General features: G+C 30.5%; 1 protein-coding gene across 9 annotated transcripts in view; it reads right to left on the reverse strand.

Annotated features, from left to right (window-relative positions):
- Positions 1-17,439, reverse strand: part of LOC108688942 (titin) — an 85,086-nt gene that overhangs the window by 39,678 nt on the left and 27,969 nt on the right. For 7 of the 9 annotated variants that reach the window (XM_018195494.1, XM_018195498.1, XM_018195499.1 and 4 more), the window contains 13 exons: positions 8,270-14,392; positions 7,121-7,893; positions 6,552-7,011; positions 6,384-6,484; positions 6,202-6,299; positions 5,225-5,445; positions 4,809-4,883; positions 2,934-3,038; positions 2,451-2,856; positions 2,287-2,356; positions 1,406-2,212; positions 1,176-1,242; positions 908-961 (listed from right to left, as the gene is read on the reverse strand). In XM_018195494.1, coding sequence (XP_018050983.1) covers positions 908-961; positions 1,176-1,242; positions 1,406-2,212; positions 2,287-2,356; positions 2,451-2,856; positions 2,934-3,038; positions 4,809-4,883; positions 5,225-5,445; positions 6,202-6,299; positions 6,384-6,484; positions 6,552-7,011; positions 7,121-7,893; positions 8,270-14,392 — 9,360 coding nt within the window. Of the gene's footprint in view, positions 1-319; positions 459-907; positions 962-1,175; positions 1,243-1,405; positions 2,213-2,286; positions 2,357-2,450; positions 2,857-2,933; positions 3,039-4,808; positions 4,884-5,224; positions 5,446-6,201; positions 6,300-6,383; positions 6,485-6,551; positions 7,012-7,120; positions 7,894-8,269; positions 14,393-17,439 lie in introns of those variants that run through there. The other 2 variants (XM_018195502.1, XM_018195500.1) reach the window with 2 other exon arrangements.

The raw sequence follows: 17,439 nt of genomic DNA on the forward strand, positions 1-17,439 counted from the left end.
TGCGCGCACTCATTCTCACACACATTTTATATCTTGCATACTTTATTCCATGACTAGAGAACGTGTATTTGATTACGATAAGAACTCAATAAACAAATAAGTAACAGGATTTTCAACAAGTGTTTGGATTTTCAGAAATGTGTAAAATTTATTGTAAATTTAATAGACTAAAATATTATTAATTTTATAAACATGCTATATTCTTATGTCTCATACTATTTTCTGTTGAGCAAGGTATCAGTAGAACTTACATTTCAAGGCACAATCAATGCAGCGCAAATGAGCATCGAGTCGTGAAGCATTCATTTCGAAGCTGATATGAAAAGTAGCTGATTAAAACGTGACAGTATTGTATATTGTATTAGAAAAGGAAATAGGATTTGTCGCGTGTGGAAAGCATAGCGGTGTAAGCGAAAAAATTGCACAGCTATTATTCGATCAAGTAAAGCTTCATACATCTGAAAACATAATAAAACAGTGACTATTACAGCCGTGAACATCCTGCCTTAATATATTTTTTTCTTTATATTAATATTTTTATAAATAAAAATACCATATTTTAAAATATAAAAAATATGGTATTTTTTAATTAAAATTTTAATTTCTGCAAAATTATTATAATTTAATTAATTATTATGAAAAGAGATTAACTATTATTAAAAGAGATTTAAAAGCATTGCTTTTTTATATAATATACTAGATATATATAAATAGAGACTTGTATCCATCCTGAATTAAATTAATTAAAATTACAAATACATGTGATGTAGCGTTAATTGTTTTAACTATGAAACTATAATCAAACAATAATAATAGCATATTTATTATAGCGAAAAATCAATTCCTTAAGTTGGTAAGTTACACAAATAGATATCTAATAGATACGTCAGTATTTATTATTTCAAACCTTTAATTTCTCGAATATCCTGTATGTGAGTAGCTTTCCTTTCGTCCTTCCTCTCTGCAATAAAAAATACTTATTCTATCTAAAAATTTAGTATGATTTATTCTTTATATGAAAAACAACAATGTAACGAATACATCGAATGTACATAACGAAAATATATCGAAAAAATATCGAAGAAATAATATTCAAATAAATCCAAATCTTATACGTACATAATAAATAAAGTATATCTGTATAAATAAATCACGAAGTCTACAATTTGGCTTACCCATAAAATGAACTTCCATTTTGCGAACGATATCTACTCTTTCCGTAGCATGTTGCTCAGTATCAATCTGAGAAAAGAAGCGAAAAAAAAATTATTATTTTTGGAAATATTATAACATGTATTTATTAAGGAAAATATAGAGCAGAAAATAGAGAGCAAGATAGAGTATTTTTTCTAATAATTATTAGAAATTCATATAATGTTTGGATAATGTTTAGTCATATCTGTACCTCGGAAATTTCTGTAACTTCCCAAGCACGTGGTTTGAAATCTTCTGGAGCAAAGTGTATAATGACTTCTTCCACAGTTGCATGCTGAAGCTCAACCATTCTCATAAAAGCACGAAAACCGACTGTCGCTGCAACGAAACTTTCGTCAGTTGTCGTCTCCTCGGTAAGTACTTGGGTGATTAAAGGACCGTGGCCTTTTCTTTCCACCAATTGAACCAAAGCATTTTGAGCATCGGGAGTCTTTAGAGCAGGAAAAATCTCAGTCTTGTAAAGGCATTCGTTAATTTCGTTTACGGAGACACCTTGTCGAACCAAGTAGCCAATTGTCGCAAGTTCTCGAAGAGGAGATTCTCCTGGACCAAATTCTATCGCATCAAGTACCTCCATTATCTCATCGACTTCCCGAGCTATGTTTTCTTTTTGTTGTTCCACAATCTCTTTTACAGTAATATCTTCTTTAATTTTTTCAGCTTTTATTTTCTTTATCTTTTTTTGTCTTGTCTCTATACGTTTCATTTCTTGCAAACTACTTTCTACATGTGCTTCAGAGACTGCAACTTTCTGTAAAGTTTCCGAGGTAACTTGAGCGTGATCAAGTTTTGTTTCGATAGTGAAATCAGGAGCAATATCTTCACTCGTGATTTCTGACACGACAACACTTTCTTGCTCTTCGACAATTTGTTTGGCACGTTCTTCAAATTTAGGTATATGTTCTCGTAGTTTTTGATCGTCAATTTTTTTTAAAGAAGCTATTGCTTCAGTTACAATTGGTTCTTGAATCGGTACTATTCTTCGTGCTCTAGAAATCTAAAATATAAATGCAAGATAAATAATAATTTGTGAAAGAGATGTAACGTTAAAAACTGAACATCTTACAATACCTCTTCGGATTTATCTTCTATAAACTTTGTAGTTTCTAATAGTTGAGTCTCTTCAACATCGATAGTTCTTCTGCAAATACAAACAGCAAAAATTATAATTTAAAAATGAAACAAATTAAAAACTTTGGAATATACTGAACAAGATGAAATGGAAGATTACTGACTTTTCTTCTATCTGTTCCTTCGGAATAAGTTTCTCTTCACGGATTTCTTCTTTTTCAATTTTGAGACGTTCAGTTTTTACTTTCTCCTTGATCTCCTTCGCCTTCTTTAGTTCAATTTTTTTCTTTCTATGTGGTTTTTCTTCTTGTTTTTTAAGCTTTGTATCTAGCTTTTCTTCTTCTTTGATATCGCTGGGCATTAATTGTGATTCACTAATAGTATCGATATGAAGTTTGGCTTTTGTTACTATCATACCAATTTCATTAGTAGCTTTACAAACATACGTGGCATCGTCTTCTTTAGTAGTTTTCTTAATTGTTAGAGTAGTTTTGTTTTCTTTATCAATTATACGTACTTTTATATTATTCGTATTCATTATAAGCTTATCATTCTTATACCAAACAACATCTATAAATTAAAAAAATAATTAATTAAAACAACTTTATAACTAAATTTAAAAATCTTTGCGATGTGTATGTAATTACCTGGTTTGGGATTACCAGAATAGATACATTCAAATAAAGCGATATCTCCCTCTTTTGTATAAACATCCGTTATTTCTTGGATAAATCGTGGAACAGCTTGTGTAGCTGAAATGTTATGAAAAATTACAATTATGAAAAACTCACAATAAAAATAATCAAATAAAAGTACATTGAATTAATTAGTTTCTTATCAAATTCTGTGTTTAGATTATCTGAATTAATTTCGTCTTGTTAGTAGTCTAGTTAGATAAACACATATGAAAAATCATACCAGTTACTTCTAAATGGTGCGTCTTTATCATTAGTCTTAAAACAAATTCTACTTGACATTGTGCTTCTTTCATCTTTGAAAGAATGTAGCTATATTATTCGCTAATCCAAAATTTCCGTCGCATTAACTTTCAAATAGCAAAAATTCTTGTAATTCTTCTTGATTATCCGCTGTATTTAATTATTGGAAAGATTCCAGATCAATTTCTCTCAACTCTAATGGAAATATCAGTGGATTCATGAGTTGTCTCTTTTTGGAGCATTTTGAAACAGGAAGTCTTAGACTTGGGATATATGTATTTAATATTTTCTTTTATAGTCATAAATGAAGTCAACTGAATTAAATTATTCGGGAATGTGGTTTTTAAATATCTTTGCGAATTTGTTTTGATCTTACATGTTTAGCATTTTGGTTTTTTTTTTCATTAATGGTAAATAGAACGGTGATTTTTGGATCTCTGGAGAATTTATTTGTTTACCAGAGTGGAGCTATTTATAAATTTTTTTTCGTACTTTGACGATAGGAACTCATAAAAATTGATAATAATTTTTTTTTTCTGCATTTTATCAATATATCGAGATCTTTTCCTTAATTATCGAATCATTGTTCGCTTTTTTAAACATGTCTTTATTACTAAAGAATAATTGCAAAGCGACTTATTGATAACTTTTTTTTGAATATTATATTTAGTATCTTCTTTTTTAGGAGATAATTGTTTTGTACGTTTAATATTTTCACTACAATTTTTTTATATTTTTCTTTTTTATATTCTGCTTTATTGCAGAAATTATCACAAAGTGTGTTATTGCGCATAATGGCTAAATGTAATTTGGGACTAATTTTTGAGTGGTGACGAATTTCTAATAGCAGTTTTATATTGGCTTACAGAATTTGGAGTAAATTTCTGATTGATCATTACGTATTCTCAGGATTGTCATACCTGATATTCTTACATCATGTATTTCAATTTGATTACTAAGTGACAACATAAGATGCGTTTGGCGTTTACGACACTCGCGAGTTTTATTTGTTCTTTAACATTTGATAAACAAGAATGAAATGATTCCATGAGCGTTGCGAGCATCAAGTAGAATGTAGTACCCATAATGTGTTCAATAGCAAAATCATGTTTTACCTTATTAAGTACAAGATTGACTTGGGATTTCTTTTATTTTCTGTAATAACATTATATGAAAAATACTTATGTTTTAGGTTCATTATCTTGCTTCTTCTCTTGTAATTGTCTTACTGAATCAAATATTATTGGAGATTGTTCCTTATAAGAAAACATCTACTTGCCAAGAATATTGTATCGCAATATTATTTTTTGGTGAGTATCCATAGAATCTAAATATTTTGTCAACAAAAAATATTCTTTTGAAGAATAGATGAAGAAGTTTCATCTTTTTCATCAAGAAGTAATTTGGTATAATTTGTGGTAAAGATTTGTTGAAAAATCGTCGCTGGTCATAGTTTAACTCTTTTTGAGCTCACTTGTTTCTTAATGCACAATGTTATTCAGACTCTTGAGAAACTACACTTTGCATCATAAGGCAATTGAGCGTGTTCAAATAATAAACATGAATTTTACATGAGTTTCTTACCTTTTAAAGCTTCTTGCATTTCTTCCATCTGTGTGACCCACTCTGGTTTTCTGTACTCTTTTGTTCCGAGTATACCTAATCGATAAAACGAATATAAGAAACATATAACGAATGTATATCAAATCCTTTCTATCTTATTAGCATTATTTAGATAGAAGAATTTGGGCAAAATCAAAGAGATTAGTAAATTTGAAATATATAAAAAATAAGACAAAAGACAATGTAAATCAAGGATGTTGTAAGTGTTTGTTGTAGTTGTAAAGAACGTATGTAAGGAACGTAAGATAATGAGCGGCTTTTTATTAGGAATACAGAGATTCGACACTTCTCCGATTGAAGAGCGTGGCTGAAAGAAATATGATTTAATACTTAATCATTAGTAAAGCCTTTGAGATCTGTAGAGAAAATGATATTACCTTCTACTGATAAATACGTAGTTGTAGTTGATACACCGAGTGGATTGTAAGCTTCAAATATGATTTCACCAGTGTCATCGGGGAAAGTTTCGGCGATTGTTAATATTGATGTACCATCTTCAAATTCCTCAATTTGGAATTCTTGCGATGAGACTATTTCTACTCCTTCTTTATACCATTTTCCTTTCGGTTTTGGTTTGCCTTTCACCTTTACTTCCAATCTGTATATGTAGCAAAAATGGTAGTCACACGGTGAACACATATATACATACGTAACATATATACATAACATATATACATGCGTAATAAAAAAATTTATATATAATAAAATATAAATGTAATTACAAACAGGGAATAGAAGTAACTCGTTAATTATGATAATGAAGTTACAGTTACAAGTTACTTTTTTGGTAACTTTATTGATAACTTTACTTTTTTTGGTAACGTAATTACAACTAATTCGAGATTTATACATAACAGCTTGCCAATATGAATAATATCTGAAAAGATACCAGAAGATTTGCAGATTATTGCCGTGTTTTTATTGCTAATGCCAACGTTTTGTGAACCTTGCTGTTTATTTCATCAGGACGAGAAATATCAATGAGTTCCTTGACCTGATAAAGTGAACAGTAACATTCACGAAATTGCCATTAACAATGGATAAAAACACGGCAATAACCTGCAAATCTTCTTGTATATTTGAAGATAATACTCGTGAAAGCTTAAAAAGCGTTATGGATAAAATCTGCTTTATTAAAGCATCATGTCCAAATTAATCAAATTTTCCATGCAAACAGAGATTATACACGAAAATATATATGTATAGAAAGAATATATATATGTTTAGATTTTTATATATAATTATGTATATTTGTATGTGTACATATATACTTAATTATATATAAACTTTTTTATCAGATGTATATTAATTCATATTTGAAACAATTAACATTCGTTTAATATATTAAACATACCTAGTTAATTCTCCATCTTTAGTAGGAACTAACTGAGGAAGCTTCTTAATTATCTCTGGTATAGATTCTTCTATATCAGTGTCAAAAATAGGAGTTTCCTAAAGTTAAAATCAATTTTAATATTTAATATTACATTAAATATAATTCTATAGAATATATTGTTTGTTAAATTTTATATTTACTTTCGGAGATAGAAGATCTTCTTCTGATCCACTCTGTCCTGTGGTAAGAGATGTCGCGACTATTGAAGACGCAATTTCAGAATCCGGCACATACTCGTACGCTAAAAAGTAAATTTTATAAAATAGACAGCCATTTAAAATCGTAACTGCTTGCGTCGAATAATATACCTTCAACAATGAGCGTTGACATGCAAACAGCTTCGCCAACAGGATTCACAGCACGACAGGTATATTCTCCAGCATCTTCTGGGAATACTTCAGTAATAGCTAAACTACAGACACCCTCCATATCCTGAATAATTGTAATTTCTTTTCCTTCTTTAATTGGCATGTCATTGTGATACCATTCTACTCTCGGCGTTGGTTTCCCTTCAACGATGCAGATTAAATTAACACTTTCACCGTCCATAACTTTTACAGGTGATAGTCTCTTTACAAATGTCGGTGAGACTAATTCAATTGCTTCTTCCCATGTTATTTCCATCAAATTAACGGTAGCTGTACAAGTAATTGAACCACCGACATTTTCAGCACGACATGTGTAATTACCAGCAAATTCTGATGTGACTTCTTTCACCATTAAAATCGATCGATTTTCTTGAGTCACAATTCTTACTTGTGATGTCGACTGCAACAAATAATATCTTTTATTAATTTGATGAAATTTTGGATAATATACTGTTACATGCAAGCATTAAAGGTTTACTTTAAACAAGCATAGAAATTGGAAAAAATACCTCAAGAGGTTTGCTTTCATGAAACCACTGAAAAGATGCTGCTGGATATGATTCCACTCGTGTTTCCATGATAACAACTTCTCCTTCTGCAACAAGTTGAGGCTGAATAGGTTCCACAAACATTGGTGCTTTTACTTCGTCTATAGTGTCTTTGCGTTCTTTAACAGTAACAGAACTCGAGCTTCTCGCTTCACCGACTTCATTCTGAACTTTTATCTCATACTTGCCGCTATCTTTGTTTGTTGCTTCTATTATATTTAATTCGGTTGTACTTTCATAAATGTCTATTTTGAGTTTGTTAGTCGGTGTAATTTCAATGCCATTGCGGAACCACTTGACTTCTGGTTTCGGTATGCCATCAAAATCAGCTAGAAGTTTCAGAGACTTTCCGCGCTCAATTATTAAAGCGGATAAAGGTCGCGTAATTCGCGGTGCTCTGAGAACAATTGGTTTGCTCACTTTAACGATGTTACTGATCACTAAATTAGCTCTGCATTCAGCGCGGCCATATTTATTTATAGCACGAACACGGTAAATTGTTTCATCTTCGGACATTGGTTGTAAAATTTTCAGTTTAGCTTCTCCAGTAGTTGGGTTGAAACTCAACTCCGTTCTTTCGTCTGGTTTTACTTCTTTTTCGTCACGATACCATTTCACTTCAGGTATTGGCATACCAGTTACAACGCATTCTAATAAAGCAGGTTTATGCTCTTCAATCATTAACGGTTTAATCGGCGTTGAAAAATGCGGTGCTATGCCTTCCTCTTCTTTTTCTGAGGATAAATATTAATTAAAGGATAAATATTTTGCATTCTTGAAAATATGTGATATTGTATTTAATATTTATAATTACCGTATGTCGTACATCTACTTTATATTAGTAATCCCGTAAATCATTGTAAATCTATTTATATTTATAGATGGATGTTACTTCTTATTTTAAAAATTATTGATATATTTAAAAGTGTTATTAAAATATACATATATATAAATGTATATATACAAATGAAATATTTGTATAGTAAAGAATGCTTATCTAATTTTACAAAAAGATATAGATTATAAAAATTATATATCTCATAATATTCCTGTATCTATAAAATAAATTCAAATTGTAAAAATTAAACAATTCATATTTAATATTATTACCGAATATTACAAGGTTGACAGTGGATGTTGCAACTCCAGCTGGATTAGATGCCCTACAAGAATACATTCCAGCATCTTCTTCTTTGACGTTTGTGATTTCTAAGGTTGCCGTTGTTTCAAATATAGTCATAGTATACTTTTCGCTCACATGGAGGTCTTGCTCATTTTTATACCAAGAAATTTCAGGCAATGGATTTCCTATAACAGTACATGTAAATTTGGCAGGTTTTTTCAACTCAGCGATAACAGGTTGTAATTTTTGAATAAATCTTGGAGCTATCGTTTTGTCTTTATCTGTAATTGATATATCAACTTGAGTACGTTGTCTACGTTTTCTCTTACGATCTTCTACTGTGACATCTGCTTTAACTTGTAACTTGGCAGCTTCTTCTTCGATAATATTAGAAGCGATTTTTTCAGGCACTTTTTCTTTTACTTTAGATTTGGTTACAACTGATTCAGTAATGATTTCATCTTTCTCTTCTGAAATTTCTGCTATTTGCTCCGCATGCTTTACGGATTTTAATTCGAAAACTTTGTCTTCCTCATATGTCTCTTCAGGTAATTTTTCATCTTCTAAAGCTAATACATGTCTTTCGGGTTGTTTTAGGTCTAATTTTTCCACTTCTTCAATGGATTTTAACATAACCATTTCTTTCTTTTCTTCCGTCTTTAAATGTATTTGTTTCTTTTTTCTCCAAGAAACTTCATTTGTAAAAACTTCGTCTGTTTCTTTATCTTCTTTAAATGATGGCATAGTTTCTATCTTTCGTTCAAATAGATCTTGAGTATCTTTTGTTGTAATTATCATTGCCTCCTTTTCTTCAACGTCTATAACAGATTCTTCTTGATCAATAGGCACTACTGTTACTTCTTCCTTAAAATCAACGACTTTTTTTGTTCGCTTACGTCGCCAAGGAGTTTCGATTATCTCTGTTGACTCTTTACTTTTGGATTTTCCCTCTACAATTTCTGTTAGCATTTCAGATACTGGTTGTAATTTTATGTCTTTGGGTTCTTCCTTTTCCACTGGCTTTAAAAAAACTTGCTCTGGTTTCGGCTCTATGGGTTTATCAATTGTCACTGATTTCAATCGAATCTCCACCATTTTTTCTTCAACTTTTTCCTTTTCAATAGGTTTTAAAATGATTTCTTCCTTTGTTTCTTCCTCTTTAGAAAGTTTCCTAACAGGTTTCAACACAATTTGCTCTGGTTTCGCCTCTTCGGATTTTTTAATCTTTTTCACTGGCTTCAATCGGATTTCCTCTGATTTTTTTTCAACTTTTTCCTTTTCAATTGGTTTCAAGATGATATCTTCCTTTGTTTCTTCCTCTTTAGAAAGTTTTCTGACAGGTTTCAATATAATTTGCTCTGGTTTTGGCTCTTCAGGTTTGTCCAGCTTTTTCACTGGCTTCAATCGGGTCTCCTCCGGTGTTTCTCCAACTTTTTCCTTTTCTACAGATTTCAAAGTAATTTTTTCCTTTGATCCTTCTTCTTTGGCAAGCTTTTTAATAGATTTCAATACAACTTTCTCTAGTTTTGGCTCTTCGGGTTTTTCTGTCTTTTTCACTGGCTTCAATCGAACCTCCTCTGGTTTTTCTTCAACCTTTTTCTTTTCCACTGGTTTCAAAGTAATTCCTTCCTTTGATTCTTCCTCTTTAGGAAGTTTTCTAACAGGTTTCAACACAATTTGTTCTGGTTTTGGCTCTTCAGGTTTGTCTAGCTTTTTCATTGGCTTCAATCGAACTTCCTCAGATTTTTCTTCAACTTTTTCTTTTTCAATTGATTTCAAAGTGATTCCTTCCTTTGATTCTTCCTCTTTAGGAAGTTTTCTAACAGGTTTCAACACAATTTGTTCTGGTTTTGGCTCTTCAGGTTTGTCTAGCTTTTTCATTGGCTTCAATCGAACTTCCTCAGATTTTTCTTCAACTTTTTCTTTTTCAATTGATTTCAAAGTGATTTCTTCCTTTGTTTCTTCCTCTTTAGAAAGTTTTCTAACAGGTTTCATCACAATTTGCTCTGGTTTTGGCTCTTCGGATATTTCTGTCTTTTTCACTGGCTTCAATCGGACTTCCTTCGGTTTTTCTTCAACTTTTTCCTTTTCAATTGGTTTCAAGGTGATTTCTTCCTTTGTTTCTTCCTCTTTAGAAAGTTTTCTGACAGGTTTCAACACAATTTGCTCTGGTTTTGACTCTTCGGATTTTTCTGCCTTTTTCACTGGCTTCAATCGAACCTCCTCTGATTTTTCTTCAACTTTTTGCTTTTCAATTGGTTTCAAAGTGATTTTTTCTTTTGTTTCTTCCTCTTTAGAAAGTTTTCTAACAGGTTTCAATACAATTTGCTCTGGTTTTGGCTCTTCAGGTTTGTGTAGCTTTTTCACTGGCTTCAATCGGACTTCCTCCGGTTTTTCTTCCACTTTTTCTTTTTCGATTGATTTCAAGATGATTTCTTCCTTTGTTTCTTCCTGTTTAGGAAGTTTTCTAACAGGTTTCAACACAATTTGCTCTGGTTTTGGCTCTTCAGGTTTTTGCAGCTTTTTCACTGGCTTCAATCGGACTTCCTCCGGTTTTTCTTCCACTTTTTCTTTTTCAATTGATTTCAAGGTGATTTCTTCTTTTGTTTCTTCCTCTTTAGAAAGTTTTCTGATAGGTTTCAACACAATTTGCTCTGGTTTTGATTCTTCGGATTTTTCTGCCTTTTTCACCCGTTTCAATCGAACCTCCTCCGATTTTTCTTCAACTTTTCCTTTTTCAATTGGTTTCAAAGTGATTTCTTTCTTTGTTTCTTCCTCTTTAGAAAGTTTTCTAACAGGTTTCAATACAATTTGCTCTGGTTTTGGCTCTTCAGGTTTGTGTAGCTTTTTCACTGGCTTCAATCGGACTTCCTCCGGTTTTTCTTCCACTTTTTCTTTTTCGATTGATTTCAAGGTGATTTCTTCCTTCGTTTTTTCCTCTTTAGGAAGTTTTCTGACAGGTTTCGACATAATTTGCTCTGGTTTTGGCTCTTCAGATTTGTCCAGCTTTTTCACTGGCTTCAATCGGATCTCCTCCGGTGTTTCTCCAACTTTTTCCTTTTCTACAGGTTTCAAAGTAATTTCTTCCTTTGATACTTCTTCTTTGGCAAGCTTTTTAATAGGTTTCAATACAACTTGCTCTAGTTTCGGCTCTCTGGGTTTTTCTGTCTTTTTCACTGGCTTCAATCGAATCTCCTCTGATTTTTCTTCAACCTTTTCCTTTTCCACTAGTTTCAAAGTAATTTCTTCCTTTGATTCTTCATCTTTATGAAGTTTTCTGATGGGTTTCAATACAATTTGCTCTGGTTTTGGCTCTTCTGATTTATCCATCTTTTTCACTGGCTTCAGTCGAATCTCCTCCGGTTTTTCTTCGACTTTTTCTTTTTCAATCGATTTCAAGATAATTTCTTCCTTTGTTTCTTCCTCTTTAGGAAGTTTTCTAACAGGCTTCAACACAATTTTCTCCGGTTTTGGCTTTTCAGATTTGTCCATTTTTTTCACTGGCTTCAATTGTACTTGTTCTGATTTCTCTTCTACTTTTTCTTTTTGCACTGGTTTGAATGTGATTTCATCTTTTGGTTCTTCCTCTTTGGGAAGTTTTTTAACATGTTTCAATATAACTTCCTTAGGTTGTACTTCCTCTGTTTTTGTTATTTTCTTAATGGGTTTTAATTGAAAATCTTCAGGTTTCGGCTCAATTTGTGTTAATTTCTTTGCCCGTCTCCATGGTACGTCCATTTTCTTTGTAAATGTGTCTCCATTAATTTCATCGATTTTTTCAGGTGAAAGTTCTGGTATGGATGTTTCCTTTGTCATCGATGTATGCGTGAGGTCTTTTGACACTTCTTTTTCTTTAGGTAATTGTTTTGCTGGATGTAATGTAATTTCTTGTATCGTTTTTTGCTCTTCAATTTTTTCGTGTCTTTTTGCCGGTTTCAGTACAACAGATGTGAAATCTTCAATTTTTTCTTTAATAGGTTTTTTTGTTTTATTTTTTTCAGATTTTTGCCATGTGTCTTCGAATACTTCTTTAATGTCAAATTTTGTTTTATCAGTTTCAGTTTCTGAAATCTTTTTTTGTATTGACAGTCTTGATTTACGGCGCCATGGAGCTTCAGAAATTTCCATAGGTTTATCTTCTTCCAGTTTAACTTCAGGTTTAATTATTTCAGATGTTCTTATTTTCTCAATTTCTTTTTTTTCTCTTATTTTTTTACCTCTAACCCATGGCATCTCTTCTTTTTTAGATTTTTCAATTATATTATCTGTTCTATCAATGTCGAGGATCGTAGTATCTTCTTTTTCCATATATGATATACTTTTAAATTTTTTTTCACTGCACACTTTTTTAGTAGACTCAACATCTTTATCCATTTCTATAATTATTTTATCTTCTTCTTCATGATATGGTACATTTTCTTGCTGTACTCCTACCAAATCTGTACTTTTTATTTTGATGTGTTTTAAATCTACTTTCTCTACTGATTCTTTCTTTAATATTACTTTATCTGATGTTGGCTTTAATGATACTTCCTCAATGGTTTCTTTATATATTTCTTTCTGCTCCGGTTTTGTCTTTTTTAAGATTATTTTTTCTTCCATCCATGTCTTTGATTGTGGCTTTTCTTGTGGTACGTCCTCTTGCTTTTTTATTTTTTTATGAATGTTGGTTTCGTGCTGTGACGTAACTTTAAGCAAAGTAGTATCTTCTTTCTCTTTATACATCGTAATATCTTCGTCGATATGTTTTTCTTCTCGTACTAACTTTTTTCTTGTATCTGATTTTAATTTAATATCATCGTACATCTCAGTTGAAACTTGAAGTAATGTAATATCTTCTTGTTCAATGTATTCAGTTTTATCGATTTCTCTATTATTTTCTTTTTCTTTTATGACAGGTTTTAAATTTATTTTTTCCAAATCTGGTTTTGGAGATATTGATTTAATATACTTAGACTTTAATTTTATTGTTTCTATCATCTCTTTTTCAATTTCTTTTTGAATAGGTTTAGATTTTTTCAAAATAATTTTTTCTTCTGTCCATGGTTTTGTCTTATCTTCCTTATCTATGATTTTATCCACATCTTTACTTGCTCTTGTTTCTTTTTTATCTGTGACGTCAATTCGTGTAATCGTTGAAATTGCTTCAGCTTCTTCTTTTGAAATTGATTTTAGATCTGCCTTATCTAACGTTGATTCCACAAGATCTTTCTTTACTATTTGCAAAGGTTTCAATGAAACGGTTTCGAGGATTTCCTTGGGTATTTCTTTTTTTTCCGGTTTTGCCTTTTTCAAAGCGATTTTTTCCTGCGTCCAAGACTTGGATTGTTCTATCTTCTCTGTGATAGGCTTTTCTTTTTTTAATTTTTGCATTTCTTCGTCCTTTACAATTGTAAGCAAAGAAGTGTCCTCTTGTTCAAGAAAATTTATTTTTTCTTCATCCAATTCGGAAGTTATTTTTGTCTTTGGTTTTATTTTCTTTAAAACAATTTGTTCCTCCGACCATGGTTTTGGTTTCTCCTGTTTCTCTTTTTTCGACAAAGTTTCATCTAAACGACGCGATGTTTTTAACAGAGTATTATCCTCTTGCTCCTTATAAAGTTCAGTCGTAATATTGTCGCTAGCATATTTTTCGGTTATTATAATTTTATCTGTTGCTTCTTTAGGCACGGATTTCAACTTAATTAGTTCTATATTAAATCCGTGGATATCTTTTTTTTCAGTCTTCGTCGGTTTTAACTGAACTTCTTCTAACTTTTCTGTCGTCACATCCTTGGTAACTTTGAGAGTTTTTTTCAAAATTATTTCTTCGTCAGTCCATGGTTTTATTTGACTCTCGAAAGCTTGAAGCTTATCCAGTGAAGAATCTCTTGATGTTGTTTGTATTTTCCGCCATGGAAGTGAATCATAAATTCGAGGTAGAACGCGTCCTCTTCGCCAAGGTAACGATTCATCACCAGGTTGAAGTTGTATTTCAAATGGTAAATCATTTTTGTCGAGAGGTAAAGATCTCAGAATTACATTTTCCTTCAAATCTTGATGAAGTTTCACATCTATTTCAATACTGGCACCCGTCTCCGCGGGAACCGCGTAATAGGCTTCTTTTCTCTCTGCAAGTTATGCAAAATTGTTTTAAATAGATATAAATGTTTTTTTACTATTTGTTTCATATCGTATATGTATTTAAATTAAGAGAAAGCTTTATTTACATCATGATATTAAATGAAATTAAGGAAAAAAATCTATTTATAAACGATAATTTATCAATTCTTTAACATCATAAAATTAATTCTATAAATATTTTGTAATCGTTGAATAACAAGAAATAGATTTTGAATTAATTTTTCAAGACAAAGCATTTTGCCAGATAATCAACCTTGGAAAAGTGAATTATTCGTGAATTATTAATATGTAATATATGATTTGTAAAAGATTATATTCAACTGAACATCTATTTTTTTGTGATATCTGCCTTTTTATGGGTAGATATTATCGACAATAAAAATATTCATTGTTTTGTGATAGTTACAACTACTAATGAAACAAGCAATTGTATGAAGAACATGAATTTTTTAATTAAATTTTGTTAACAAAGAACATTAAAATTAACACACATACACACACTTACACATTTGTGTATATATAGACTTATATGAAAGAGTTACTTAAAATAACAATATTAGGAAACAAAGTTTAGTAATGACGAGTCAAACGTTAACAATTGTATGTAGAACATAAATGTTATAAAATGTCTACAGCAAAAATATAAAACGCATGGATCTACAAAATTCTTTAAATTATTTTTAAATATTTTAAAGAGTTTGGTGATCTGACTACGTAGGAAATTTCTTCTCCGAAATGTAATAAAATACAATTATTTATTATTAAATATTATTATTATATATTATTAAAAATTAATAAATAAATATTATTTCGACGTTATGATGATGCAGCGATATTATTTTTTTAATCTATACGCTATATACGAGGAAATTTTGGAAGATATATCAAGAAGTCACAAATAATGGATATTTTATTAAATATAATTACGCGAGTCAAAACGTTTACTTGCAGTGACCGTAGAGTTCGCGTTGCTCATGAGTTTCTCTAAAGTAGTCTCCCGCGGAGTAACTCGGTGGGGATCCTTGACGTATAAGATACACGTCCCTATTTCATGCTACATCTAGTCGTAATAGTAATCAGTTGGAAGTCGAAGACGAAGGAACGAAGAAAATCTCGGCAAAATCGTCGTCTCCCTTCTTATAATAACATCACAGTGATTGTTCAGTGAAGTGAATAAAAAAATTATATTTGAAAGAAAAAGAGCATCGACAAGTACACTTTCTAACGTTCGTTATCTCTATAAATTCTTTCCTTTATGTGATTAATCGAAGTTATATTCGAACTGGATAATCCATTTTACTATTGTGAAGTGATACGTTAAAAATATTTATATATATCGTGCAGTGAACTGTTCAACAATTTGTATGCATGTGCACATAGTTGTGTCAAGCAAATATCTTAAAAATATTTTGTGTTCATATAATCTGTCTTTTAACGTATATTTTAATGTCATTTCTAAAATATACAAACAAAAAAGCATTTTCTTATTCATATTTTTCTCAGCCAGCTTTAGTTAAAATGTGTGCAATTATTATTTAATTATAGAGATTACCGAGAAAAATATTTCATCTTGGAAAAGCAGTTATCAATTTATAGTTTAATATTATAATCAGAAGTTCGAAAAACTATACTTATATATGAGTGAATGCAGACGTAGATGAGTAAATATAAGGACAAAGATCTACTATTTTCTGCATGATAACATAGTTTATTAGGTGAATTGTAAAATGGATTTTTAAAATAAAAAAAGAGATAGATACATATTCACTTTTACTTCTATATATCTTGTCCTATAAATTTTATGATTATATATTTTTACACACACACACACACACACACACACACACACACACACACACACAGATGCGTGCGCGTATGTATATTTAATTACGTTGACTATTTTTATTGTTTAATAAACTTATATTAATTTTTAAAAAATTAAATTTTTAATTTTAAATTTAATTATATATACACTGTAAAAAATAAAAGTGTAATTTTAACTTATAGTCGTATAGTGGACTTTCTGAGACACGCAAAAATGTTAAAATTAACATTTTATTTTTTACATTTTTCAAAAAGTTGTATAATTAAATTAATACATATAAATTGTTACATCATATCATATTTGGCGCTATACTATTTAATTATAAATAAATGCTCTATTTTTTGTATTAATTTCACAGAAAGATCGAAAAACTAAATGAATAACAAAGGATTTTTTTTTGATGATCAAGTTTAATTTTTATTTCGATAATTATTGAATAGAACTCTATTACAAAATTGTGGAAGAATTCAGTCTATTATGATTAGTCTATTATGATTTTTTTTTTTCATAAAATATTTCGATTGCATTAACAATAAATACGATCGCATTGTAATAGACACCGTTAACAATTTGTTGTATTGGACATTTGCAACGTAGTCTGTCAGTATATCTTGAAGTTGCTGATTTACTAAAAATAATTTTTACTCGTTTTGTAGAGTACGCTGACACGCTCTTCTCCGAATTATTCCTGGCATGACTGAATCACTAGCAGCTGGCTCGAGACGAGGCCAAAATAGTCAACTCGGCCAGCTTTCTTCGAAATTACTGTGCTGATGAAGCATCAAACGTAGATGGCGATTTAAAATTAAAGATAGGATAAATATGGATCACAGAAAAGAATTTCTTCTTGATGAGTTAAATGTCCATTCGTTCTCTTGGAAAGCATCGTCGTTCCATCTTCAAGGTCGTTCAAAATTCATTGAGAATCACTTATATTTTTTTAATTCACATTATCTGTGAATCATGTTCAGAACATAAAGAATAGACGTGTAGTTTTTAGGATATTTCTCCATTTCCAAATAAATTCAAGATAGTTAAAAATGGAAATTAAAATTTTCTGAAATATATTTGTTTAGCTCGATTTTTGACATTCCTATCTATCTCAATATCTAAATAAATACCTACAACGATTTAATGTTGGTCGCAAAGGATTAATATTTAAAATTATTTATTAGATTATAGAATTTAAAAAATATATACATGTATAAA

This window comes from Atta colombica, unplaced genomic scaffold (assembly GCF_001594045.1).
Source record: "Atta colombica isolate Treedump-2 unplaced genomic scaffold, Acol1.0 scaffold250, whole genome shotgun sequence".
In the NCBI taxonomy this organism is placed as follows: Eukaryota; Metazoa; Arthropoda; class Insecta; order Hymenoptera; family Formicidae; genus Atta; species Atta colombica.